Source organism: Populus alba, chromosome 3 (assembly GCF_005239225.2).
Source record: "Populus alba chromosome 3, ASM523922v2, whole genome shotgun sequence".
NCBI classification, from domain to species: Eukaryota; Viridiplantae; Streptophyta; class Magnoliopsida; order Malpighiales; family Salicaceae; genus Populus; species Populus alba.
Window position 1 is genome coordinate 10,284,099 of NC_133286.1, and position 26,847 is coordinate 10,310,945.

Sequence of the window (26,847 nt, forward strand, 5' to 3'; positions counted from 1 at the left end):
ATCTTCTCTAAATTAGTCATTGAATATTTAATAAATGTGCATACATACGCTCGAAGGTTATGCTTGTACGCTATTTTAAGCTGAGCTGAGGCCTTTTTTTTTTTTTTTTTTTCCAGTTTAACGTGGGTGTTCGGGTCAGCTTGCGTGCAACTCGACTAATCCCACGGACCTGAAGTTAACGATCATGTAAGCCTCAAGTGACCATCATATGAGTAACTTAGGGCTCGAACCTAAGACCATAGAAGGAGCAAACCTCTTGGTCCCAAGCTTTTACCATTAATCCCGATGCCCCTTTTTTTGATAAACTGTGACAGTGTTGTATAATAATACAACAAAATAAATAATCTCCGGGGAATTCCCTGTCTCAGGTCCGATTACTCTTGGCTTTTTTTTTGGTTTACTTGGACTTTTTACTCGAGTGGCATCACAAGATTAATTTTTTATATATATTAATATATCAAAATAATTTTAAAACATAAAAATAATTAATTTAAAATAAAAAATAAAATCTTTCATAAAGGGTTCAACACGATGCTAAACACGGTACAACTTTAATCTACCGTGCCCGTGGTAGCCTTGAAAGTGAAGATCGGAAGCTAAACAGACAAAAGCTGAAAAGTAGAAAAGATGAGTAGCAATCATTAAAATAAGGATAAAGTAGAATAACCAAAGTACTACTAAAATAGATGAGAGGCATGGAGTGTCTTTTTCTTTACTTTTATTTTTTAGGGGTATTTACAATTAAAGTATGCTATAATTATTTTTTAAAGTATTATTTTTTAAAAAATATATTAAAATTAAAATAATTCCAAAAACATAAAAAAAATTAATTTTAAATAATTTTTTTTTAAAATTTTCATAAAATATTGTTCCTCTTTTTAGGTGTGACAAACCTAAACAAACTAATATGTTTATATTTTAAAAGTATTTTTTTAAAAAAAATTATTATTTTTTATTTTAAATTTAAATTTTAAATAATTTTAAATCATTTTGATGTTAAAAATAATAAAAAATTATTTTAAAATACTTTTAAATAACAAACTTCTTAAAAATTAATAGCTACACAGCTCTTTACAAGCGGTAAAAAAAGAAAAAGAAACGAAACATCCAAAAACCCAAACGAATATAACACGCAAAAACAAAAGCTCGCGCCGCTCACCCACGGACGCGTCCACTCACACACGCAGCCTCCCCTTGCGTCTCCAACACACTGATTCCCTGACCTCGTCTAAAGCCTCCCGGAATCAAAACAATAGTTTCATTTTTCACCTTTTCAACTCTCAGCTCCTCGGATTACCCACTTGCACGTTCAAGAGAAGAGAATATGCTTTTTGGCCGGGGAGAGAGAGAGAGAGAGAGAGAGAGAGAGGGTGTTGTTTTTTCTTTCTTTCTCTCTTTGTCTTGGTATTTCTTAGCTGTTACTCATTCTAACTGGCAGTGTAGTGCTGTGAGGAGTAAGTATTTTTAAAGAAAGGAGCCCCTTTTATCTTTATATTTATTATAATGATTTTTAACGAATAGCTTCAAAGCCACCCTCTCATTCCTCCATTAACGGTCACTTGTCCTCTCTCTTTCCTGACATTTATGTTGCCAATTAAATAGACCCATTACGACAATCCGTGGGATCTCAAATAGACCGAACCCCATCTGCAACTCAAACTCTCCCTTTTCTCCCTGTAAGCATTGATTATGGATGGAATATGTAGCTCATTTTGTTTTCTTATGCTCAAGCGCCTCTGATCTGTGTTATTGGGTTGTAGGTATAGAGAAACCGAGAGAGGATGTTGACTTGTATTGCGTGTTCAAAGCGACTAAACAACAGATATTCGCCGCCGAGAGACAGAGAAGAGGATGTTGCTGCTGCTGCTTTTGAGACGCTTGGGACTAAGCACGCCATGAAGACACTCACAGCTCAAGTATGCTTGCTCTGCTTCATTCACCTTTCTATCTTCTCTTGGGTTGCTGTAATAGAGTCAAGGATTTAAATTTTATTTTCATTTTTTTTGGAGCTAAAGCCCAGAAAGCACCGAAGCATATAGTAAGGAAAAAGCTGAATTATACTTCTTGTTTTAACAAGCTGGATTTGAGGGGTCATGTTTCATTTTCTTTTTCAACTTTTAATTTATAGGTTGAGTGAAAATACAAAAAAAAAAAAAAAAAACTAATGATTGTTCTTTTGTTTTTTAGTTTTTGTCTAGTTTCTGCAGAACCCAAAATTTTCTTTGCCTTTATTTCTTCTTTCCCTGTCCTTTGGAGGAGGGTAATAATTCGACTGAGCTTAGGTTGACCTTGTTATTCCTTACCTTTTAAACCCCCCCCCCCCTGGGAATTATATTAAAAGAGGAGGACTAGCTGTGAGCTTTGAGGAAAAGCCTGTAAGTTGTCTTTCGACTTCCCCTGGATCCCCTTCTCTCTCTGGTGAGAGTAACTAAGAAAGGCCAGTCTCTTAGACTGGTCTTCCAGATCAAGTGAAAATCTAATCACACAACCCTTCTTTTATCCGCATGGTCTTGTTCATCTGTCTTTATCCTTGTCTTGGGTGATTGCTTTTGGATAGCCCTAACAGGGGAGTAGGCATTTTCGGTCTTCGCTTTTCCTGTGAACGACTCCGATCTTTTCTTTTCGTTCTACTCGGGCCTAGGTTTTCGACCGGGCCCTTGGAGACCGCTTGAGCTGAAACCAAAACGGTGAAAGAAGAACTGGAATTAGTTACTGTGTGATGTGGGTCTGATATTACTGGCGTATGTCACAGCAGTACTTCTTTCAAATTTGTTTTTGAAAAAAAAAAAAAAGTTGTAGTGCGTGATTGAATCAAGATTGGAACCATGAGCACCAATATGGCTTTTCTTGAATTCATTTTTCTAGATTTTTGGGACAGAAGGTGGATGAATAGAATTGAACCGGAATTGGGTCTGTTTGTCAGGGAGGGTGGATTGGGAGAAGGGGAAGGGAAGAGAAAGGATGGATGGTTTACCATTCCTCTAGTTGTTCAGTTAACAAAGAAGGGGAAGGGTAAGAATCAATCTGTCCAAATTGAAAGCATTGAAAATTATAAAATGAAAGTAGAAGGATCCATCCAATCCTTCCTTGAATCCTTATATTTCTTGTCAAAAGAAAAATACACTCAATCCCTCCTAACAAAGACCGTGTTAGTGTTTTTTTGTCTCTGTTTTATTGCAAAGTGATAAAGGGTTGTTTTTGTTATTGTTGTAGATAAAGGACATGGCTGTAAAGGCCTCAGGAGCATATAGAAACTGCAAGCCATGTTCAGGATCCTCGAGCCATAACAATAACAGGAACTTTGCTGAGTCTGATGCTGCCTCAGACTCAGCGAGGTTCCACTGCTTGTATCGTAGAGCAGGAAGTTCCAATTCGACCCCGAGAAAGTGGGGGAAAGATTCGGAGGCAAGACTAAAAGGGCTATCGAGTGGCGAAGGCACACCTGCTTCAGTTAGTGGGCGGACGGAGTCGGTGGTTTTTATGGAGGAAGATGAGCCTAAGGAGTGGGTTGCGCAAGTTGAGCCTGGTGTGCTCATCACTTTTGTTTCATTGGCTGATGGCGGTAATGATCTGAAGCGAATTCGATTCAGGTAAGACGTGTCTATGTGCACGTGGGTATGAGTGCCCACTATGTTCTATGTCCTGAATGTAATATACTGGGAAAATTGCATTGCCTAAAGAAAATAACCATCCACAACACAATTACACGGTAGATGCATTATACTTTGCTTGCCCGCTTCTTCTTATTCTCTTTTGGAATCAAGAACAGCTTATGCTTCACTATCTGCACTTGGAATCATTCATCATCTCCTATCTTGCCAATGAGAAATGGAAAGATAGAAAAGAAAAGGGAAAATGAGAACTTTGAAGAGTTATGAGCGATGTTTCGTGTTTTAACTTGTAAATTTTCTGGAGAAGATGTTTTGATGGGTTAGTTTAGTGATCGCCCTCTATCTAACAATTAAGAGTTGACGAGGAATATTGCTTACAGCTCTAGAAGGCTTGAATAAGCAAAATTTCCCACTAAAGAGAAATATTTCATTTCTTTCACTCTTTTTGGTTGGTTCTCTGCTTAAGCTATAATTTCTTTGGCAATTGAAACACAATAAGAACCTTTTCTAATCCTCTTATGATCATTGAATTTCAAATTAGCAGATTGTCATTGTTACATATAGACAAATACAATGTTATTCATGCACGTGCAAATTACAGCTGTATAATATACCTTGGCGCTTACAAGTATTTTCATGTTTCATGAACCTGGCTTGTGCAGTTCTTGATCTTGAGAATGCTTTGCTGAGAAATCTGTGGCCAAACTACTTATTTATAAGAGCCGCTGCAGTGTGTTTGTGCCAGAAATTATCTCACTTAATCTCAATCTGAATTTACACTAGTTTACTTGTAGTTTGAAATGTTGAATGAAATGAGTAATAACCCATCTGTTTCTTGTAACGAAAGCGATGCTACTTTTATGTTGATTTTTTTTTCCTTGGTGTTTCTTTAATTGGGTTTCTTAACATATACAGTTTTGTTCACATACAACAAGATTGATGTTTCATGCCAACCTGATTAGAGTTATGCAACATTTCATGTTTGTGATGTTCTCAATTGTTCATGATTTTTGTTGTTGTTGTTTTCTTTACAAGTAATAAATAATATATGATGTTACCGCATTTCCCCTCCTCCGTCAAGCCTTTCCTTCAATGGTTGCGTGTCTTGCTATCAAGATAAACTAGCTTCCCTCATATGATAGCAGTGCGAATCTTTTAGTTGAGTAACCATCAATAACCAACTGCCTTAAAGTTTTAATACCAGAAAAAACTGGATGATTCGTCCTTCTCCAACGTTTTGCTTAGGTTTTATAGATGTTGACAGGTCCTTTTCCATCATTTTAACATTTTGATGTTTTGATCAGTCGTGAAATGTTCAATAAATGGCAAGCTCAAAGATGGTGGGCTGAGAACTATGACAAGGTCATGGAATTATACAATGTTCGACAGTTCAATCACCAATCAGTCCCACTTCCAACTCCACCAAGATCTGAAGATGAGGTGAGTGTGAATTAAATTTTGAAGTTTAGCAACATTTGGTTAGGGATAGGAAATGCTTGATCTTGCTTGGAATGAATCATTTTCTTCTCTATTGTAATCAGCATGAATCTTGCTATACTGTTGAAGAGCACTGTTAAAGTCCTTAATTCTCTTTTAGGTTTTGAATGATTTAATGTAATACAGGATGTCGGTGTTTTTTAGAGCTCAGAGTTACTTCATTGTACTTCACAAAACTGGCATTGATAATGGAGCTAGTTTTATTGTTTAATTTTACCCTTCTCCTTTTGCAGAGCTCAAAGCCTGAATCAGCCAAAGACAGTCCCACGACTCCTCCACTGGGCAAAGAACGCCCAAGCAATTTCCACCATCCAACAGGAATGGGTTATTCGTCATCAGATTCACTTGACCACCACACAATGCAATCTCACCAATATTATGAGTCAGCTGGTCTTGCTTCAACACCAAAGCTCTCTAGCATTGCTGGGGCTAAAACGGAGACATCATCAGTAGATGGTTCTGTGAGGACTAGTATGTCAAGAGAGTCAGATCGCTCAGAAGAACTTTCCATCAGTAATGCAAGTGATATGGAGACTGAATGGGTTGAACAGGATGAACCAGGGGTATACATCACTATCAGAGCACTGCCAGGTGGCACCAGGGAGCTTAGACGTGTCAGGTTCAGGTCAGTGGGTCTGAATAATTTAGAGATAGATGGAATTGAAACTGCTCATGATTTTAGTTATTTGGACAAATAAACTACTCAAGATGTTTGCTGACGGAGCTGACTTGTCTAGCACCTGCTTTTGCTGGGCTAGAACAACAGCTAAACATGGCAATTCACGGTAGATGGGGCTTATAATTAGATTTTAGAAGATTTTTGGACCTATAAAATATAGTTTGAACCTCTCAGTTCCAGTCAAGGAACGAGCCAAATCCTTCTTGCACCATAAGCTCATGCCATCTATCATAGTGGTCTAGATAATCTTAGTTGCCTGCAAAGAATTGCCATGGAGCCATAACTATTTCTCATGGATGATCTAGAAACCAAGGTGGATTTTGGGCTTGAGATTTGTGATGAAACTGTTTTGACTGATAACATACTGTTAAATGGGCAGGGTTGTATATTTCCAATTTTCAATGATCTGGGTTCTCTTATTCCAATTTTCCATTACCCGTGTACAAAACAACAATATAGGCATTGATATTTACTTTTTGCTTAAATTAATGATCACAATCATGTGTAATGGATGTGTTTTTTCTCTCTTACATTCTTGATGCAGCCGAGAAAAATTTGGAGAAACACGTGCAAGGTTGTGGTGGGAGGAGAACCGAGCCAGGATACACGAACAGTACTTGTACAGATGAGATGGTGGCGCTTGGAGAAACGCGTGCAAGGTTGTTGTGGGAGGAGAACCGAGCGAGGATACACGAACAGTACTTGTAGATGAGCCAGGATACAAGAACAGTACTTGTAGATTAACAAACAGATAAGATGGTGGCGCTTGGAAAATGTGTGTTACCTTTAACTAACACAGGTTAAGCATTCTATTGATCTTGCGGGCTGAATAGATAAAGCTTGTTCGCCCAGTTCCATGTTTTGCTTAAAAACTTCTTGATTCTTCTCTTTCTGTCTATTCCTTTTCCTCTGGTTGGATAATGTTGAACTATTAGGTTATGCTACATATAGCATATTGTTTTTCATTTCTTTTATTTGGTTCATAATTTAACATGGTCTAATCATTTTAACATTCTCTCTTGAAGATAGGAGTCGTTGTTCATAATTTAACCCCAGTGGTAATGTTAATTGCTGCTACATATACAAAATTTTGGCATCTCCCTGTCTGTCATACGCATATGCTTCTCATATTTTGTTTTCAATGAGTTAAATATTTTGCTTGATTACTCGGAACAACTATAGAAACTTGAATCTTTCCTACTCTCGCTTTCTTTGATTGTTTTTGAAAATGATTTAATTATGATTTCCATTTCGTCCAAATTTCCCTAGTCGAAGAATTGCTCTGTAGCCGAGCTCTCAAGAGTCTTTTCTTCTCCTGCATAGGAGTGAGTGTCTATTAGAGGATTAAGTTGCACCCATTCAATAACAAGCTTTGTTTTTTACATAATCATCTGTTTGTTGAAGAAAATAGGATTAAGATGATTCGAAATTTCTCAAGAGGAACCCCAACAAGCAAGCAAGGGCCGGCGAGCTCTTTCTCAGAATCAAGCTGGCAAATGCCCTCCGAACTGCATGCTGTTAGTTCATAGCCAACTTGACTGGGAAAAACAAGAGAGCCTGTTTGACCCCATCAACATAGCCAGCACCGCCGAGAAAATAATTCAGGGATATGTTTTAAAAACAAATAAAAGAAAAGGGAAAAAGGATACCTGTGGTTATTTCTTGAAAAAAGAATAGGGATACGCTGGTTTCCCAACTAGAGTTGTTATGTACTGTGCACCTCCAACAAAAATTTTCCCGATCGACTCTTCGTTGTATCCAATGCCCCTCCTCGAAGTATCTGATACTGCCATTAATCTTTGCATAAATTAGTTTAAGACCTGAACATTTAGTCTGTCTATGTTCAAAGTCAGTGTTCATGATCAAGATGAACACAAATCCCATTTAGACATGACCTTTTTCAACAAACAATGTGATTGATGCAAGTTTTGTTATTGGATTCTTTATCCACTTTGGCATAATACAATATTTAAAATTATGATCTATAAAAACAACCAATCTTGTTTTCTTTTCCACTTTTACGTGTACTTGTGTACTTTCAGAAGAAGAAAAAAATACGTAAAAATAATTAGAATTGTATACACACACAATGACTACGTGTGGAGAAAGTATATTTTTCATGACAATTGACAAATATATAAATGCATCATGAAACTCGTGGACAGCAAGCATGCCCGTGGGGTTTTACCGGCAATAGAGATTTATATAGATATCATATGCATTCACGAATCATCAAAACATGCTGTAACAATATAATGTGATGAAAATGTAGACAGGACAAGAGAGACTTTGCCCCAACTATCTCGGACAAAGTTGTAAATTCTCTAAAAAATTCTTGAAATTCCCTAAAAGAATTCCTCAGTCTCCAGCCCCACTCGAAAGCTCTAAACTTCTTTCTTGATAGCAAGGAGCTCTTTTACTTTTAGAATCTGATGTTTCAGGTGAAGAACACCCCAACACATGCATGAAAAAAAGAGGTCAGTTGGCTTATACGCTTGGCCCTAGTAGACATTTGAGCCATGTACTCTTTTAGCTACCGACTATTAATAAATGCTATGTCGTTTGAACCAAATATGTTACGAGCACCATTCTTAACGGCCTAAGACAACCTTTATTTCCTTAGAAGTTCCTTAATAATAACAAAAAAAGAACTTTTTTGATATAGAGAACTACTACCTCCCTTACTAGAGGTGGAAAACAAGGTTTCACCTCTAATTTTGAGGTCTAGTTTGATGGATCTCTATGCCCTGCTACTTCTTTTAGCTTTAGATTAGAACATGAACTCCTTACCTGAGGCTGTGATTGTATCCCTATTTTTAAGAACAAATTTGATTCTTTTGGAGTCATTGATGATTTTAGAAGAAAAAGAAAAAAAAGTTTTCGGTGGAAAATACCTAGAAAGATATTTTCTTCTCATGTTAAGGTAAAACTAGTTTAGGGATTTTTCAACAAAACTAATTTACAAAAGTTACAAAGAGTAAAAAATGGAAGCTTGTAAAAGAAATAACTTTTCACCTTTAGTGTTGAATGAATGTCTTTTCATGTCATCTGAGATCTCTAAAAATCTACTCAAATATTACATTGAATACATGTCATCATCTTGTTTCTAGAATAACATCTTTTTTAATAAAAATGAGCCACCAAGCTATAATGAATCCCAATAATTCTACAAGGGACAAGTAAATCTCACAAAGACGATAAAAAATCTCTTATTAATGGGACATACAATTCTCATGTAAAATGATTCTCATTAAAGCTAATAACTTTTCAAATCTTTGGGTATTTAATACACAATACTCGGGGAGTTACTAAGTATCACTATTTTAGTTTGATATTAATTTTTTGTATGATATGGGAAAATACATTAACAATGCCCATATATTTTTTTCATTAAAAAATCTTTTAACCTTGATGGATCAGTGTTTATATATATATATATATATATATATATATATTATGTTTGCTTGAATCCATGTTTAAAAAAGCTTAAAGATAGGGTGATAATTCAATATCATTATAAATAACTACTTGATGAGCCTAAAATTGTCGGGTCTATTAGTTCACCACACCCACACATCTGAATTCAAATATATGCATCTTTGGTGAGCTATCATATCTAAGTATATGCACATGGGGTCAAGTAAGCTGCTAGACGCAACATCTCTATGCTGAACATCATGCCAAACCCAAATAGATATATAATTAATGACCTTTCTAGGCTGCATATTTGGCCACAATACTTCATTTATTTATTCGTGTAATCCTTAACATAAAATCTTAAGGTCATATCTCAAACACTTGTAAGTGTATACAAGTCTTTTAAGGACTTACCACAATTCCACCAATATTAATGACGTGTAAGAGATATTTATTTTTTATTAATGGTTTTTATGAGGTATTTATCACTCATTGATATTACCAGAAGGAAATTACTTTTCAATTCCTCCTCTCATCAAAATGAAAAGATTCATGGTTATAAATGCCCCATGAATCATTTGAGCGTAAGATTTAGATTTCAATTAATTTTTAATATTTTTAGCATATATATTTTTAGATACTGTCTTTTTAAAATACCATTGCATTTTTTCTTTCTAAAAATATTTATTTAAACATTTGAGAATCATTAAATTTGTTAAAAGAGAATTTTTTGTAGGTACCAACCACTAGTCATCATGACCTACTCAAACACCAGGTATAAAGCTCCTAACGACCTTGACTAAAAAATAAATAAATTAGATTGCTAAAACTAATAAATTAATCAATTATCCAATCCATAAACCTTACTTCACCACTTGAATATTTTGAAATATTAGCAAACTTAATCCGTAATAAATCATGTGTGAGATGGCTAGTTAACAACATTACAAACAAGTTAATCTGCACCAACTACGAAACAATTATCTGGCGAGCATCCAAAACCACGTTGTTGAATTCTAAACAATATGGAATTTGGTTGAAAAGGAAGAAAAAAACACAATGATGCACCGAATTGACAGGATTAGTAAAGTTTAGACATCAAAATTGAAAGCACGCATATTAGCCTTTTCATTTGAAGAAAAAGGAAGAAAAAAAAACTTCAAAAAAAGAAAAACAAAAGAGCAAACATGGAAATAAAGTAAAAAAAAGGGGCAAATCCGGGATGACAAGAAAGGGACAGCAGAGGGAGATGGATACAATAGATTTTCAAAAACCCTCGTTCCAATTAAAGCAAAACTCATAAACAAAACCCTCCCAAGTCCCAGCCCAACCCTTTTCTTCTTCCAAAGCCCCTTTCTCTTTCCCTTTCTTTTCCCCTCCCCTTCAATAAATTAATAAAAAAACCCCCAAAACCCTAATCCTAACCTCTCCCTATATCTCTATCTTTATTACTACTACTATTATTATTATACCCAAATCATTTCTGATTACTGCTATTTTAGTTTTCTTATTTGATTATCGAGAGACATGGGAGAAATTGTTGCTACAACTGATGCTACTTCTGCCGTTACTGGCGGTGGTAGTGCTGGTAGTGGACGACAGCAGCAGCATACACTGTCAGCGAGAGTGAGGAAAATTATACAATCGATTAAAGAAATTGTGGGAAATTTCTCTGATGCTGATATTTATATGGTCCTTAAAGAGACCAACATGGATCCTAATGAGACCGTTCAAAAACTGCTCAATCAAGGTCTGCGTTTTTTTTTATTTATTCATTTTTTGCTGTGTTGACTGATGGTTGTTGTGCGTGCGTGTTTCCTGTGAGAAGTATTTAGACTTTGCAAGTTGGAAAATAACGGGCATATGCTAAAGAATGGTGTTTTTTTTTTTTTTTTTTTTCCATGTTCTAAGGGTTTTAGTTTTAAATACAAGTTAATTCTTTTTGGCTTTGGTTCTGGCGTTTTTGGCTTGTTTTATGAGTAATGGGCTTTTTTTTTTTCTGTGTTGTTTTCCAGTCTGGAAGTTGAAAATTGATGGCCTCTATTGGGTTTTTCACTGTCACGACGTTATGTTTAGTTTTGCTGCGTTTTTGTGTGCTTTGTTTGTGATGTGTTTTGAGTAGTGGGTATTAGGTGCTTTCTGTTGATGTTTTATTATAGAAGTGAGTGTGCAGTTGTCAATGTGCTAGGACTTGAAAAACTAATGACCTCTCGAAAGTATTTTTTTCTTCTTGTTATCTTGGTCCATTGGAATTGCGTTGTACTAGGGTCAAGAGTAAATTTTTAAGGTGTGTTTGGGGTTTTAGATTGGAAAGGAAGGGAGGGGAACTATAGAAGGGGGTGAAAAGACCATCCGAGGTATATGATTTTTCTTTGTTTGGTGAGAGTAAAAGGGCGAGGTAAGAGGTAATGGTTATTAGATTACGCATATGTTATTGAAGTAAAATTGTTTTCTTATAATATTGATTTGGAGGTTAATGATAATTGTTATATGTAGTAGAAGTCATCACCAGATTGTTCTATGATGTGAGAATGCTGTCAGTGTGAGAATGCCAAAATTATAGTTCTATTGATGTGCATTTTCTGGAACATTATTTTAATGTGATTGGCATGTTTAGTTCATACTTTTGTCAAAGCATTGGATGAAATATGTCCGTCTTGAGTATCATTGTGTCATTGATTATCGGCCATCCATATTTTCAGTTACTTTAATGTAGACTGCTCAAAGGTTCATAATAGTTCATCATGCTTGGTCTGTGGTGCATCATCACTGAGCCATGTTCATTTGCTTATGGTCCCTGTCATGGAAGTTAGGTAAGTTGGTTGGTTATTAAGCTGATTCTCTTCAATGATGTGTGTGGATATCACTTGAGTTTTAGGGAGGTTAGGAAGATGGCTGTAACTACCCATGACTTCTTTTAGAAAACATCTTAGCTTGTTGGAAATAGAAATCTGTGTTTCTTGAACCTTCTTATTAGTCCTATCAGATGGTATCTTTGTGTGCTGTGATTTTTCCCTCTCTAACTTGTGTTGGCTACCTTTTTGGTTTGGTCATTTTTGAAATTGTATTTAATTTTGATGTGTTAGTTGTATAACCCTCTTATTCAAGTGAATTTTATTTGATTTTCTTATCAGATCCGTTTCATGAGGTGAAGAGAAAAAGAGATAAGAAGAAAGAGGTATGATTTTGTGATCTTTCCTAATTGAATGCTGTCCTGTTGTCTTGATCATTTTTCCCAATTGATATTTATGCTATTGCTAATGTAATCTCATTCATGAATTATTACTTATTGTAGTGGAGTCACACAATATGCTTTATGCTTAACATTTGGAAAGTGCTGATCTGTTAAATTCTTCTCACATAATTTCCATCATCATTGATTGCTAGACATTTGATTCTATAAATTCATTAGAGTTTTGGAATTAACATCTGACATTACATTATTTTCTGTGTTTTCAGATTGAAATTTTCTGCTTTATTATTATTATGTTCAATTAGTCCTATATGAACTTATTAGACCATGCCATATAAGAATTTGCAACTGTTCACATTTAAGGAATTTGTCTCTAGTACCTCTTAATTAATTATGCAATACAGGATTCAAGGAAATCTTATATCCAATTCAATTTGCAATTTCAAACATTCAGAGGGAGTTGAAGTCTCTTTTGTTTTGATATGTCATATCGTGAGTTTTGTTGTTCGGAGAATGTGCTCTCATAATTCTCGTATCTATGGTCTCTTGCATCACAATTAATTAATTTTTCTTCTGTCAAAAATTCTTAAATACATTCGGGTGAACAGCTGCTAAGATTGAACATAATTTACATGGATTAAGGTCTTTGATTAAAAGGTATACAATCCTGTTTCAAATTGAAGTTTAAGTGTTTTGTTTTACTGTTATTGCATTAATTTACGTGTCAATGCTTGCACCGATCTAACATTTTACTCACGAGTTTACATGCTTGTGGCCCCAGAGTATGAGTTACAGGGGTTCTGTGGATTCAAGAAAACAACCTGAGAATTTTGGTCAAGGGATGAGACCCCGCACATTTTTGGATCGCTATGCTCGACGAGGAGGCCATACTAGAACTGATTTGATTGGTAATAGAGGAGTCAACAGAGAATTCCGTGTCGTGAGAGACAACAGAGTTAATCAAAATGCAAATAGAGAACCAAAGCCTGCTTTGCCACAAGGTTCAACATCAGCAAAGGAGAAAGGCAGTGGATTTGTTACAGAAAAAGGGTATGCCTTTTAAGGTTCTTTCACAAACTTTGAATGCCATTGTTTTTCTGTTTGTTTTCATCTCCTTACCCTGACTGTCGTTCTTGGTGGCCCTATTATGCCCGAGTGCAAAATGCTAGTCTGGTAATTATTTTCACAAACCCTAGCAATCTTTGCTGGTGCAAAATCATTTTGTTTATATTTATCACATAAACATTCAAGCTTCTGAACTAAGACAGATTTGATATGATCATGGCCTTGGTAAACCACAGTCCTCAGCTTGAGAGCTTCCATTCTACTAGCAATGGTCATGAAGTGACATTGTGAACTTAGTTATAGCTTATAAGTTTCACTTTTACGGTTAAAATAAGTAGCTGCTACATAACTAGGATACATGTTAAATTTTACATGTATTTTTTTGGAAAAAGAAAGGCAACGAGCATTAAAAGCATTGGGTGTCATCCGAGAATGCAGGGTTCTGTTAATGCAGTTAGTGTTACTGTTATATTATGTGTGTTTTCACCAACCTGAAAGCACACATGCAATCATGCCAAATTACTAGCTTTCCCAACCCACAACTTTAGCTGATAAGGAATAGTGCTAAAAAGCCTCAAAGTCAATGTGTTTCTAAGCTCCCAGGGTAGGTGCTTTTACGTAGGCTTACATGAGGTGGCCCTTGAGCACCTACAGTGCAGACCTCTTCAGTTAATTAGGTGAGAAAAAGATAAATTCTCTGTTTTTGTTTCTTTGGGAAAATATTCTCTCTCTTTTGTTCAGTTCCTTCACTTTCTCTCACCTCACTCCTTTCCCCCCTTTCTGTCCACATTTTTTTCCTAGACAAAACTGAGGGGTTTTATTTTATTTTATTTTATTTTTTCAAATTTGAGCTGATAGGCTAATTTTATTTTCATGTAAAGCGTGTACCTGTTCTTGGTGCCCCTAGGTTCCAAGAGCTATTGGTGCTTTAGCACAGCTAGTCTCTTTTAAGAACACTTATAGTAGGAGAAGGGAGGCTAATCTTTTGGAGTTTCTGGAATTCAATTAACAATTATTCTGGTTTTAAACAGTGCATTGTAGATAATGAAGAAACCCTTAATTTCCACTGGGGTATTTCTTTTGCAAACTTAACGGAGCCTGGGTAAATAGGACTTTCAATGAGATATGGTGGAAAGGAAAAAAGAAATTGAGAGAATAGAGGATTTTTGGGTATCCTTTGAATGATATATTATTTCTCCATTTAGTTTCCACCTTGAAAGTTATTATTTTGAGAAAATCTTTGGTTACTAGGGCTATAACTTAGAAGGCACAGTAGAAAACAAAAGGGAACCTGGTGACTATTATTAAAGAGTTGAATATCAACTTTTACTGAAAAAATAAGCAATGAAGGAATTCCACTGTGGTTTTGCTTTGCATCATACAAGTGATCGTTCCTATGTTATTTGCTATTGAATCATTATTTACTTTCAGTTGAAAATCCAATTGACTATTTTTAAGGAATTGAACAAGGTCCTTATTTTTCTTTTAGCAGTTCAACAGGAATTTCAAACAACAACTTAAAGCCTTCTAATGCACAAAGTTCATCTCAAACTTCTTATGGGCCTACTGATCCTGAACCTAGATACAACAGAGATGCTAAGTCAAGGGTTGGTGATAGGAAAGTGGTATCAGAGGAAAAGCGATCTACAGTTTCTAATGCTACTACTTCACGGGCACAAGTGGTGAAACCCAATAATTCTCAACAACATGATGCATCACTAGCTTCAAGCAATTCTGTTGTTGGGGTGTACTCCTCCTCGACAGATCCTGTGCATGTGCCATCTCCTGATTCTAGATCATCTGGTGTTGTTGGGGCGATTAAGCGTGAGGTTGGGGTGGTGGGTGGTCGCCGGCAGTCTGAAAATGCTATCAAAGATTTATCATCAAGTAATTCATTCTCAGAATCATTTCATCCTTTAACTGCAATATCTAATACCGATCAAGCCAGTCAAACTGCTGCTATTGAATCAATGCCCAGCGTTCCTGTTAACAGATCATTCTTGCACAACCAGTATAACAGCCTGCCTCATCAACAAACTGTGGGTCATCCAAAAGGTTTTACATCTTCCATAAGCTCTTTTCTTAGATAACTGTCCTTTAAATTTTTCTTGCTGCTGTTTCGATAGCAATAGTCTGTGATGACCTTTTCTGCTTTGAATCATCCATTCCTGGTTTTTTTTTTTGACATCTGAAAAGCACTCGTTATTTACATTAATCTTCCCACTCATGGTTGTTATTATGGCGTGATTTCTATATGAACATAAGTACTATTATTACGGCATGTGTTACATCACAACTGGGCTTTAATGATGCTATTTCTTCAAGGGTTTAGATTATTGAGCATTGAATGTCGTCCAGATTCTGGAGTGTAGTGATACTCCTTTGCTGCAAAGGGGCTTCGTACTTGAAAATTGATATAAATGGCCTAATAGGGTTTTGATATTAACTGTTAATTTCCGCTGTGCTTAATCTCATTCTATCATATTTCATTATTAACTTTAATGAATGAAAATTCTCCAGCTTTTTAATTTTAGTTTTGAGTTATTAGCTTCTTTCTGTAGTTTGTACACCTATAAGTACGAGGAACATTAATGAAAACTTGCAATGACTGGACTGCTCTGCTTATTTTTCTGAAATTTATGGGAATTATTTAACCAAAAAATTTTGTGCAGCTTCACAGCATAATAAAGAGTGGAAACCAAAGTCGAGCCAGAAACCAAGTATTACTAGCCCTGGAGTTATTGGAACACCAACAAAATCCAGTTCGCCTCCCACAGATAATTCTAAGAGCATGGAATTGAATGCAGCTAATATGCAGGACAAGTTTTCACGAGTAAACATTCATGAAAATCAGAATGTAATCATAGCACAACATATTCGAGTCCCTGAGAGTGATAGGTGCAAGCTGACCTTTGGCAGTTTTGGAGTGGAATTCGATCCTTCCAGGAATTCTACACCTGGATTTCAAGAAGTAGGAATTTCAGAAGCATCAAACAGGGAATCTGCCATCAGGTCAGTTTTCTATTTTGCACAATCTTTTACACCTAGAGGTTTTGCAAATTAAGATATCTGAATTGGGAAAGCTTTGGAATGTTGTTGTTTCCATACAACAGTCTTCAGATGAGTTCCATACTGTCTATCAATGTGAATGGTGGTAAGGTCATTTGCTCTGAACACTCGCTATTGTTATTGTTCCTTTAGGGCTGGTGTCCATAAATTGGTATCTTCCTGTTGCAGTTAAATAAATTTAAGCAAACAAAGTCAGAAATATTGCTGATAAATAATAATTAGGGTAAATGTAGTAATGTAATAGCATCAGTACAAGTATCCTATCACTGGAAGAGTAAATATAGGAGTTTTCAAGTAGAAATTAAAAGGACAAATAAAGAAAAGAAAAGGGGAGTGTGTTGAAAAAGCTGTAGAAAATTACATATTAAAAGCAGTTGATTGAACATAGTTAACATGAAAAATGCTATGCCAAGTTCAGTGCTCTAATTTGTGCTAAACATGAAATAGTAAATGTGATGGCAGTTTACCAGTATCTTGTCCGGAGTCTTCCAGTGAAGATGCACCTGGTGGCAAGCAGATTGAGTTGCTAGACGATCAAGCAAGAAATTCTGAGTCTGATTCTCCAGAAGCTGGTTTAGCTTCCGAACATCAATTGCCTGAGGAGTCATCAAGTCCTCCAGACTTGGATAATTATGCTGATATTGGTTTGGTTCGAAACAGCAGTCCATCCTATGCTCCTTCAGAGTCACAACAACAGCAAGATCATCCTGAGTTACCAAGCTTTTCGGTGAGTTCACTCCTTGGATTAATGAAACGTTATACACCAGCTTAAAATTAATGCCTAGCAAGTTGCTTTAGAGTGGTGACAGCTTTTATTTGAAATAATAAAAAAAAGCAGTTTTCATTGCATGGTCTTTTCCATACCTTTTTTTTAGCATTCTGATGTGATTGTGTGCAAGCAGGCATATGATCCCCAGACTGGCTATGATATATCATACTTCCGACCCCCAATTGATGAAACGGTACAAGGACAAGGCCAACCATCTCCACGCGAGGTAAATTTACCTGCTACAATACTTTTAGATGTGCAAGGTAGCATGCTCCTCTAAATCATCATTGCATATTAACTTGCATGCTTGCAAATGTGCACAAACCCAGTTTCCTTATTTATTGATGTGAATGGGTAAATAGCAGTTGTCAGTTTGGTTCTGCATAATTATGTAGCATATGTGGTGGTGCAAATTGTCACTCCTTATAGACTAACACTTGGGAAAGCAATTGTGCTTTGAAGAAAACTTCCCTTTTTAGTCACTAAGTTACATTATATGGAAGTATGGCATCAATTAATTTTCATTACCTTATGACTTCAGGCCTTAACCGCCCATTCAGGCAACCACATTCCTACATCAACAATGCCCACAATGCAACAGCAGCCTCCAATGGCTCAAATGTACCCCCAAGTTCACGTCTCACCTTTCACAAATATCATGCCATATCGTCAGTTCATCTCTCCTGTTTATGTTCCACCAATGCCCATGCCTGGCTACTCTAGCAACCCTGCATACCCACATCCATCAAATGGAAACAGTTACATGCTGATGCCCGGAGGTGGTTCCCATCTTAATGCAAATGGCCTCAAGTATGGAATCCAGCACTATAAACCAGTTCCTAGCAGCAATCCTGCTGGTTTTGGAAATTTTACAAGTCCAAGTGGGTATGCTATAAATGCTCCTGGTGTGGTTGGAAGTGCAGCAGGTCTTGAAGACCCATCTCGGATGAAGTACAAAGATGGAAACATTTATGTTCCCAACCCACAGGTAAAAGTTCTTTGTCGGTAATGACAATCTGACTTTACATTTGGTTACTTTTATGGCTAACTGAGTAATTACATGAATTGGTCTGTCCATCACCTCTTTGTTGATTGCCTTTTTTACATTTGCTGTTGCAGGCTGAGTCATCTGAAATTTGGATTCAGAACCCAAGGGATCTTCCAGGCTTGCAATCGTCTCCGTACTATAACATCCCTGGGCAAACACATACTGCGTATTTGCCATCCCACACTGGCCATGCCTCCTTCAGCGCGGCTGCAGCACAATCTTCTCACATGCAATTCCCAGGCTTGTATCCACCTCCACAGCCAACTGCCATGGCAAGTCCGCACCATTTGGGTCCTGTTATGGGCAACAATGTTGGAGTTGGGGTTGCCCCATCTGCTCCCGGGGCACAAGTGGGTGCTTATCAGCAACCTCAGTTAGGCCATCTCAACTGGACAACAAACTTCTGAAGGTAAATGTCAAATCAAACCCCATAAGGGATTCAAGTAGTTATAGAAATTTATTTTTCCTTGTGAAATGTATAAACCTTTTTATCTTCTTTTATTTAATGCAATCAAAGCTCCATTTTCAGGCATCTTCCTTTTTTTTTTTTTTTTTTTTTTTTTTTTTTTTTTTGTGGTCCTAATTATGTTGATTCTGCTTCCCATATTGTAGACAAACCATGCACATTGAGTCGATGATACATATGGAGGCAAATATGGTAATAAAAAAATGTTTCATAAATTGTATACTGGTGGATACGTCGATGGGTGGCTTCTAGTGTTAAACCCCATTGTATGTTCTTGCAAGTCAACCCGATTGGTCTGCTTGTAAACGAGGTCCATAATTGATTGTCATTTTTCTTGTAGCAGTGCTTTTCTTCTAACTTCCAACTTTCCAAGTGCTCCAAGTTTGTGATCCTAACCGTCCGTATTGGTTGAGAAAGCCTTTGTTTTGTGGTTGATTGTTGTTTGAAAACCCAATTTTGGGTCTCCAAATTTGCTGGAGTTAATTATAAATTAGTCTTCATAGTTTTCAGAAATGAATTGTTTAGCCCCTCTTCAATGAAAAAAAAAAAAAAAAAAAAAACTTAAATAACCCTTGTAGTTTCATATTTTATTACCAGCTTTTACTCTCTCTTTGTTAATAAACCTAGTGAGGTATACTCAATTTAATATTTTGTTTTTCGAATATGTTTTCTACCAAATCTTCCTTCTCAGTAACTTCATTTCCCTCACCAGAAAGAAGAGAAATTATTGAATCTTCACCGTAAGGCCATAGTTAATAACAACCATAATAAAATGAAACTCATGTTCAAGAGTTTATATATTTCAGATTAAGAAAAAAAAAAAAACTAAATCCCATAGGAAAATCATTATAGATCCCTTAACAAAGCACTGTTTATTGGCACAATGCTTTGTATTTTTATAGTCCTTTGAACTTTTTTTTTTTTAATTTCAGTCACCAAACTTTTTGTTTAATTTTATCCTTGTACATTGCTATTTTCAATTTGGGCCTACAAAATTATTTTGATTAGCTTGCTAGAAGGCTCTTGAGGTCTCAAAGAAATATCATAATATTTGATTGATGTTCAATTTTTTTTATAAAAAAAATTGATCTTGTTGCTTTAAAAATTTTGAAAATTGAGGGACCAAATATGACATGTCTAACCCAAAGTTTTTTTTTTTTTTTTTAATGTTCAAATCACACATTTTTGAAAAATTTTGCCTTCTAAATTGTTTCATTTTCTATTTTGGTTTTTTTTTTCTTTTTAATTTTTGTTCTAGTTCAAAACTTCATTTTGTTATTTTTCAATTCATTGATTTGAGAGTTGAGAGGGAGAGTTGCCATAAAAATAATGAAGAATAGAGAAAATTGATGGTTGATCATATTTTAACAATAAAATAAGTCATTTTTGGTGATAACGAATTATGTTTGATGAAAGAAATTTTAATGAAGTAAAAAACTTTAGATGAGATTTGAGTTTTTTCACAAGTACTTTAAGGCTAAAGTGTCTAGGCTTAGCTATTATATATATATATATATATATATATATATATATATATACACAAAAATAAGTTTCATATCAGGATAGAGGATCATCTGATACTTAAATCATTAAATTGTAAGAAGAGAAATATAACAATGAGAAAAAGAACACATGAGAGTGTATGTTGTTATGTGTGGCATTGTATTGTGACATTCTTGTGGACTTGTGTCTTGTTACTAATGATTTAAGATATTTATACATCTCGATCATATGAAATTATATTTTGGAGTATGGAGTTGCAGATACCATATGAAATAATGACGGAGAACAATACCTATATTGTGTATGTAAAGCTATGTAGATGTTATACTTAAAGGGTTGGTGCCACTGCTATTGGTGAGAAAGATAAGCGTCCATTAAAAAAACAGGTTGATAAGAGATAAGTAATGGTAAAAAACATGGATATCATACTAACAATTCATGTGCTTGTAAGAATATATAATTGCCATGCGAGAAGTCTCTTGAGGTATCCGACCTTCAAGATGTAATATACTAGATATGACAAAACACTTTAAAAACATCACAAGTATATGAAAATAAAATAAAATAAAAGTAAAGTAAAATAAAATAAAACTTTGTTTTTGAAATCAAGTTTATGATCTAATTATATTTGAACAAAAATAGACACGTAAAATAAAGTGATTGAATAAAATCTAAAACAAAAAATATCATGAATAGTTTTACAAAAAAGTGCTTATTAATATTAGAAAAATATATTATAATCTTATTAAAAAAATTAATTAAAAATTGAATTATGCTTTATTAAATAATATCCCAAATATATTTTTAATTAATTGATTTCAATGAATTTTAATTAAAAATTTTCAAGACCCGATTTGAGTTTAAAAAATCCTTCATTAAGATGTTGTTTCATCTTTTTTTTTTTTTTTTATTGAATTTAAATTTAAATCAAAGAGGAGAAAAACTTCAAAGATAGAAAATAGGCCTCGACCCAACTGCTAAGCCCATTCCTAGGAAGCCCATTAATCCCTCTCTAACTAGATTTATTTTATTTTACTTCTGTTATATTTTCATATACTTGAGTGTTTTTACACCTCGGAGGTCGGAGACCTGGAGAGACTTTTGAAGAGTAATAATTAAGATGATTTTCACCATCTCATGATGAGGCTAGGAGGATATGATATGTGGGTATCTGTATTATTCGAGGCTGCTCTCTTTAATGCGGGATCTCCTTCCTTTTGTTCCTCGGGATCGCCACTTTACATGTTTCATGCTCATCCTTTATTTGTCTACAAGCACCCAGGCATATGCATGGAAGGACCTTCCTTTATTTGTCTCTCGTGTTCTGCATCTTCAATGAGACGATAACCTCAATCTGAAATCAAATTCCAACTCGATCTCTGCAATGTTACTTTACAAGTTATATATCTTAACTACTTAGGTTGAGCCTTCACACCAGCATGCATGGCACCGACACCAACTATATATATATGATGTCATCAGGAAAGAAAGAAGGGCAATATTCATATCAAGAATCGAATCTGTAGATCGAGTATAAATATGGGTTCGAGCTGTACTGCAAGTTAGGTTAGTTGAATAGATGAACTATGCGTGTATATATATATATATATATAATGGAGTTATTTATTCTTCCTATGAACGTCACTGAGATTTGATCTGCAACTTGTTGAAGAATTAATGTGGGGTAACTTGTTTTACTGATGTTATCACAAGATAATGCCTCTCTCTCTCTCTCTCTCTCGTTCTAGAGTGAGATCGAAAGGTAAATTATTCAAGTGGGAAAAGAATTGTGGTGGTGTCCGACCGGGCAGATCTTGAGTCAATCTCGAGCTGCTGCTAGTGGGCGGCCCTCTCTTCTCCTCCCTCATGATTTCATCGCAATATTTCTTCGCAATGGAAAATCTCGAGTGGATAGTTACTGCCACTCGTGCGAAGATCTGATCAATCTGATGGGCTGCCTCTGCCTGCTACAATTTTTGTCTCGGCTTCCCCCTTTTACCATGAAGCAACTCGTCTTCTTTCGGCAATGGGATAAGGATTATATATTGCACGTGCACATGAACACATATAACGACAAGGCAAAATAATTACATTTTAAGGTTGTTTATGTGTGTGATAGAGGCGGGACTAATGAAAAGAGAAGGGAGGCAATCCCCTTAATCTTCCGAAAAATTCATAATGATATTCCTAAACAATCTTGGGACTTTGAATTCGCCCATTTCTTTATACATTTGCCCCCATATTTTTTTAAAGTAATAGTATTTGTATAATAATACCTATTGTAACAGTGTTTTTCGTTTTGCCCTATATATATATATATATATATATATATATATATATATATGGAATCTTGTACGTAATATTATTAGGCTGAGAAGCAAGTATAAATTAATCCACCAAGAAGACTGAAATAAGCATGAGTATGAGAAGCTGTGTATTGAAACTAAAAAGAAATTTGAATTGATGCTAATTTTAGCTTTTTATTTTTTGTGGTTAATGAACAGCGAGAAGGTGCTGTCCTAGCAGTCCCAATTTGGTTTATGAAGTCAACTTCTTTTATACAAGAAAAATGGTGGGAAAAAAACTATATATTAAGTAGGCATGCATTTATGAATTCAATACGCATGGTCATGATCCTTGGTGGGGAAAAAAACTTAATTCGTTTAGATTTTAAAGCTTTCCATGATGAAATCACATCTTCTTTAGCAGAGTGGCAGAGGGTCTTGATTGTAGCTAGGGTTGGGTGACCCATTGTTGAAATGGAAATCACAAAAAATGATGAAACATACATGGTCCTTCATCAGGATGATTTCTAAATTCTAAGCACAGAGGATTGAACGGTGGAGAGAGGTGGATGCTAGGCAGTAGGGCACCCTTTTAAAATCAAATTCATCATAGAAATTTCCACTTGACTAGTTCTGTGATTCAGGATTTGAGGGACCAAATAATCAAGCAACATGAAACAATATTCTTGATTAACATGAGGTCCAACAATTTTAGTCTAAATGAAAAATTTTATGGTACACAAAAATAATTAGTGATATTTTATTAGTTAATTTCTAGATTTATTTTAGAGAAAAAATAAATACAACTACAGGATAAAAATTTCTTATTATTTTTAGCAGGTTACATGTTTCATCCTTTTTTTTTTTTTTTGTGTTTATTGTTTTTCAAGATAAGTATAAGAAGCAATTAATAGGATAATAATATAGTTATTTCTTGATTACCATGAAATGTTTTCTATATTAATAGCTTAAAACCAGTACGCAAGTATTCAGTTCACTTTTGTGATCTTCTCTTCCATCAAACAATAGGATGAAATACCACTAATCTGCTAAAAACTAAAAACAAAAAAAAACAAGAGAAACTCCTTAAAGGAAATTTACATGCATTTGGACAAATTAACTGATTATGTGCTAGCAAAAAAGGCTTGTGAAGCGTCAAATCTGATGTAGGGTGGAGGCTGGACTCCCACAAAGAGTGTCTCGAGATTCCTTCGTACATGAGATGATGGTAGCGGGGAAATGTGGAAGGAACTTTTTCTTCGTTAGGTTATGTCAATTGCACATCAATTTAGTTGCGTTTCGAGTCTCTAAATTGGTCATTCCACATCTGAATGGATTCTCCTCTTCCATTTTACTCTTATCATACCCATGATTGTAAAGGAATTTCTCAACCTTCTTTGAAATCATAATCCTAGCTCACCGGATTCTCCATTTATTTCTCTTTCATTTACTCTTCTTCTATCACAAAGTGATTACTTCAACTGTGTTTACTATGCACCAAAAGCAAAAAGAAAGAGTGCTTGTTAATATATACACCTAAACTTGGAACTCGTATAATATATATGATTTTGAGAGTACTTCTTTAAACTAAAAATAAATGATTTCACAAGTCTTATATTGTTTGAAATGGACTAGCTAGTTTGGTTGGAAAAATCATTTATTTTGTTCCTAGAGATTTGAATTGAATCTTGATGATGTTGTTGTGAAAACTTTATATTGAATTGAGACTTTTATGTTTTAAGCTGAAAGTATCTAGGTTTGAATGTAGATTTTGTTCCTAAATCTATGTTGCAAAAACATTTCTAGAATCTCAAACCCATCAACAAGTAGAAAAATTTAAAATAATAAGTATAATTAATCACACAAGAGCATATAAATAATTTATACGGTTTGACAACCTATGTTTACTTCACAAGTAGTACAATCATGATATTTCACTATGATAAACTAAAACTGATATTTTTTCTCTTACTTTTTAGCCACCAAAATACAGAGAATGAAAACATTTATTGTTCAGTCTTAACATTAAAATATAATAACTTTAGGCTTTTATATATTGATCAAGTATACGGGTATTTTATCTCTTTCTTTGTAAAGCCTTTATGAACTTCAATTGACCTGAAATCCTGACCTAAGATAGAAACACATGTTAGGCGATGCCACGTAAAATTTCAACTCGATCTAATAATCAGATTGATAGTTATGCTTGGTAGCGTAAAACTAGACAACATGTAATTTTTATGCTAAATCCCCACTTTTAGTAAATGTTTTTATTTTCTTAAATCATCAATATTTTCAAAATATTTCATTTGACTTTTATACCAATTTACTATTAAATCATCAATATTTCCTCAAGTTTCATCCCTTTTCGGGTTAAAAATTATGCAATTTTATGCAAGGTTTATATTGGCGGTCCAAGCCATTCACACGTAAAATCATATATTAATTTATTTAAAAATTTCAAATACTTTTCTAAATATTTTCTCCCCAAATTCATACAAATTCTCCATATTTATCTATATTTTATCAATTTTTAGGCTACGAGTTTACATCGTATCTTTTATATTTGTCGGGTCATATTTTTTAGATTAAGACACATTTTTAATACGAAGTTTAAATTAACTACACATTTTTAATTTATTAAATTATATCATAGAACATTTCTTTCCCCTTTTATCTATTCCTTTTGTTCTTTTATCTACTTTTCTCTATTTGTTTTTATTATTATTATTATTATTATTATTATTATTATTATTATTATTATTATTATTATCCCACTATTTTTCATTTATTTGTTTTACAATTAACATAAGAACATTTTATTTCAAGTTTTCAAAATCTAAAATCACCTTCTTAATTCAAATATGCAATTTACTTATTTAAATTATTATTATTATTATTATTATTATTATTATTATTATTATTATTATTATTATCCAAGGGTTTACACTTAAGCTTGTAATTTAAGACAAACCAAACAAATCTCCACCATGGCTTAAACTTAGACAACTTACAAAACTTGAACTCTTATCTAAGCACCTCTACCAAGCATCTTTCAAGTACTAAACAAACCAATCAAGTCCAATCAATGCTTGAACTTGACTATATATATAGGCTTCGTCAACATATCTACAAGGTTCCTAGCTATATCAATGCTCTTCATTGATACATCATCCTATGACATGTTAGAATGAAGTTGTAAGATTCCATATCGGCGGGTGAGGATTGTGTTGCTGGCCTTATAAGTGGTGCTGGTTGCCAACTTGTTATACGCGTTTTGGGGTGTCAGGCTCAGAAATGGGCTCGCGTCACTAGGAGCAAAACCGTGAGGGCGGTAAGGCCCAAAACGGACAATATATGGCAAGTTGGGCCGGGCCGTTACATTTGGTATCAGAGCCGATCTCATTGGCTGTCCAGTTGTGTCGACGGGGTCGTCGGGCTCCTTAAGGGGGTGGATTGTAAGATCCCACATCGGCGGGTGAGGGTTGTGTTGCTGGCCTTATAAGTGGTGCTGGTTGCCAACTTGTTATACGCGTTTTGGGGCGTCAGGCTCAGAAATGGACTCGCGTCACCAGGAACAAAACCGTGAGGACGATAAGGCCCAAAACGGACAATATATGGCAAGTTGGGCTGGGTCGTTACATTAGTGATACCTGACATAAACATGTTTGGTTTTTTCATATACTCTTCTTCTATCACAAAGTAATCACTTCAACTACATGTTTACTATAGAGCAATAGCGAAAAGAAAGAGTGTTTATTAATACGCCTACACTTGCAACTTGTATAATATATATGATTTTGAGAGTATTTTTTTTAAATGAAAAATAAGTGATCTAAGAAGTTTTATATTGTTTGAAATGGACTAGTTAGTTTGCTTGGAAAAGTCATTTGATTTTATTCCTAGAGATTTGAATTGAATCTTGATGATGTTGTGAAAACTTTATATTGGATTAAGGCTTTTACGTTTTAAGCTGAAAGTGTCTACACTCCAATGTAGATTTTGTTCCTAAGCCTATGTTGCAAAAACATTTCTAGAATTTCAAACCCATTAATAAATAGAGAAATATGAAATAACAAATACAATTAATCGCACAAGAGCACATAAATAATTTTTATGGTTTGACAACCTAGGCTTACTTTATGAGTAGTACAATTATGACAATTCACTATGAGAAATTAGTAAATTATAAGGTGTCACATAAAATTACTCTCTTACCCAAGATTCCAAAGAAATCCAAAACAC

The 26,847-nt window shown here is 34.8% G+C and overlaps 2 protein-coding genes across 11 annotated transcripts; both read left to right on the plus strand.

Moving 5' to 3' along the window:
- The first annotated feature begins 1,258 nt into the window (after positions 1-1,258).
- On the plus strand, positions 1,259-6,756 carry LOC118038077 (protein Brevis radix-like 2). 4 transcript variants are annotated; one of them, XM_073407810.1, is made up of 6 exons: positions 1,259-1,454; positions 1,761-1,916; positions 3,214-3,590; positions 4,916-5,051; positions 5,342-5,733; positions 6,332-6,756. In XM_073407810.1, the coding sequence occupies exons 2-6, from the start codon at positions 1,782-1,784 to the stop codon at positions 6,414-6,416; spliced, it is 1,125 nt and encodes a 374-aa protein (XP_073263911.1). In that variant the 5' UTR covers positions 1,259-1,454; positions 1,761-1,781; the 3' UTR covers positions 6,417-6,756. The 4 variants fall into 4 exon arrangements, with proteins under 4 accessions (XP_073263911.1, XP_034900251.1, XP_073263912.1 ...); XM_035044360.2 differs by lacking the exon at positions 1,259-1,454 and adding an exon at positions 1,472-1,676; XM_073407811.1 differs by lacking the exons at positions 1,259-1,454; positions 1,761-1,916 and adding an exon at positions 2,355-2,375.
- A 3,737-nt stretch (positions 6,757-10,493) lies between these two features.
- Positions 10,494-19,335, plus strand: LOC118038079 (uncharacterized). 7 transcript variants are annotated; one of them, XM_035044363.2, is made up of 10 exons: positions 10,494-10,954; positions 12,339-12,382; positions 13,179-13,447; positions 14,952-15,517; positions 16,135-16,474; positions 16,979-17,258; positions 17,434-17,526; positions 17,842-18,288; positions 18,420-18,757; positions 18,961-19,335. In XM_035044363.2, exons 1-9 carry the CDS (start codon positions 10,732-10,734, stop codon positions 18,753-18,755), a joined length of 2,598 nt encoding a protein of 865 aa, XP_034900254.1. In that variant the 5' UTR covers positions 10,494-10,731; the 3' UTR covers positions 18,756-18,757; positions 18,961-19,335. The 7 variants fall into 7 exon arrangements, with proteins under 7 accessions (XP_034900254.1, XP_034900255.1, XP_034900257.1 ...); XM_035044364.2 differs by lacking the exon at positions 18,961-19,335 and having other exon boundaries at positions 18,420-18,880; XM_035044366.2 differs by lacking the exon at positions 18,961-19,335 and having other exon boundaries at positions 16,994-17,258; positions 18,420-18,880.
- Positions 19,336-26,847: the final 7,512 nt, after the last annotated feature.

Coding starts and splice junctions, on each gene's coding strand:
- LOC118038079 (XM_035044363.2), top strand. CDS start 10,732: ATGGGAGAAATTGTTGCTACAACTGATGCTACTTCTGCCGTTACTGGC. Junction 16,475..16,978: donor AACAGGGAATCTGCCATCAG/GTCAGTTTTCTA, acceptor AACATGAAATAG/TAAATGTGATGGCAGTTTAC. Junction 17,527..17,841: donor GCCAACCATCTCCACGCGAG/GTAAATTTACCT, acceptor TTATGACTTCAG/GCCTTAACCGCCCATTCAGG.
- LOC118038077 (XM_073407810.1), top strand. CDS start 1,782: ATGTTGACTTGTATTGCGTGTTCAAAGCGACTAAACAACAGATATTCG. Junction 3,591..4,915: donor CTGAAGCGAATTCGATTCAG/GTAAGACGTGTC, acceptor TGTTTTGATCAG/TCGTGAAATGTTCAATAAAT. Junction 5,052..5,341: donor CACCAAGATCTGAAGATGAG/GTGAGTGTGAAT, acceptor CTCCTTTTGCAG/AGCTCAAAGCCTGAATCAGC.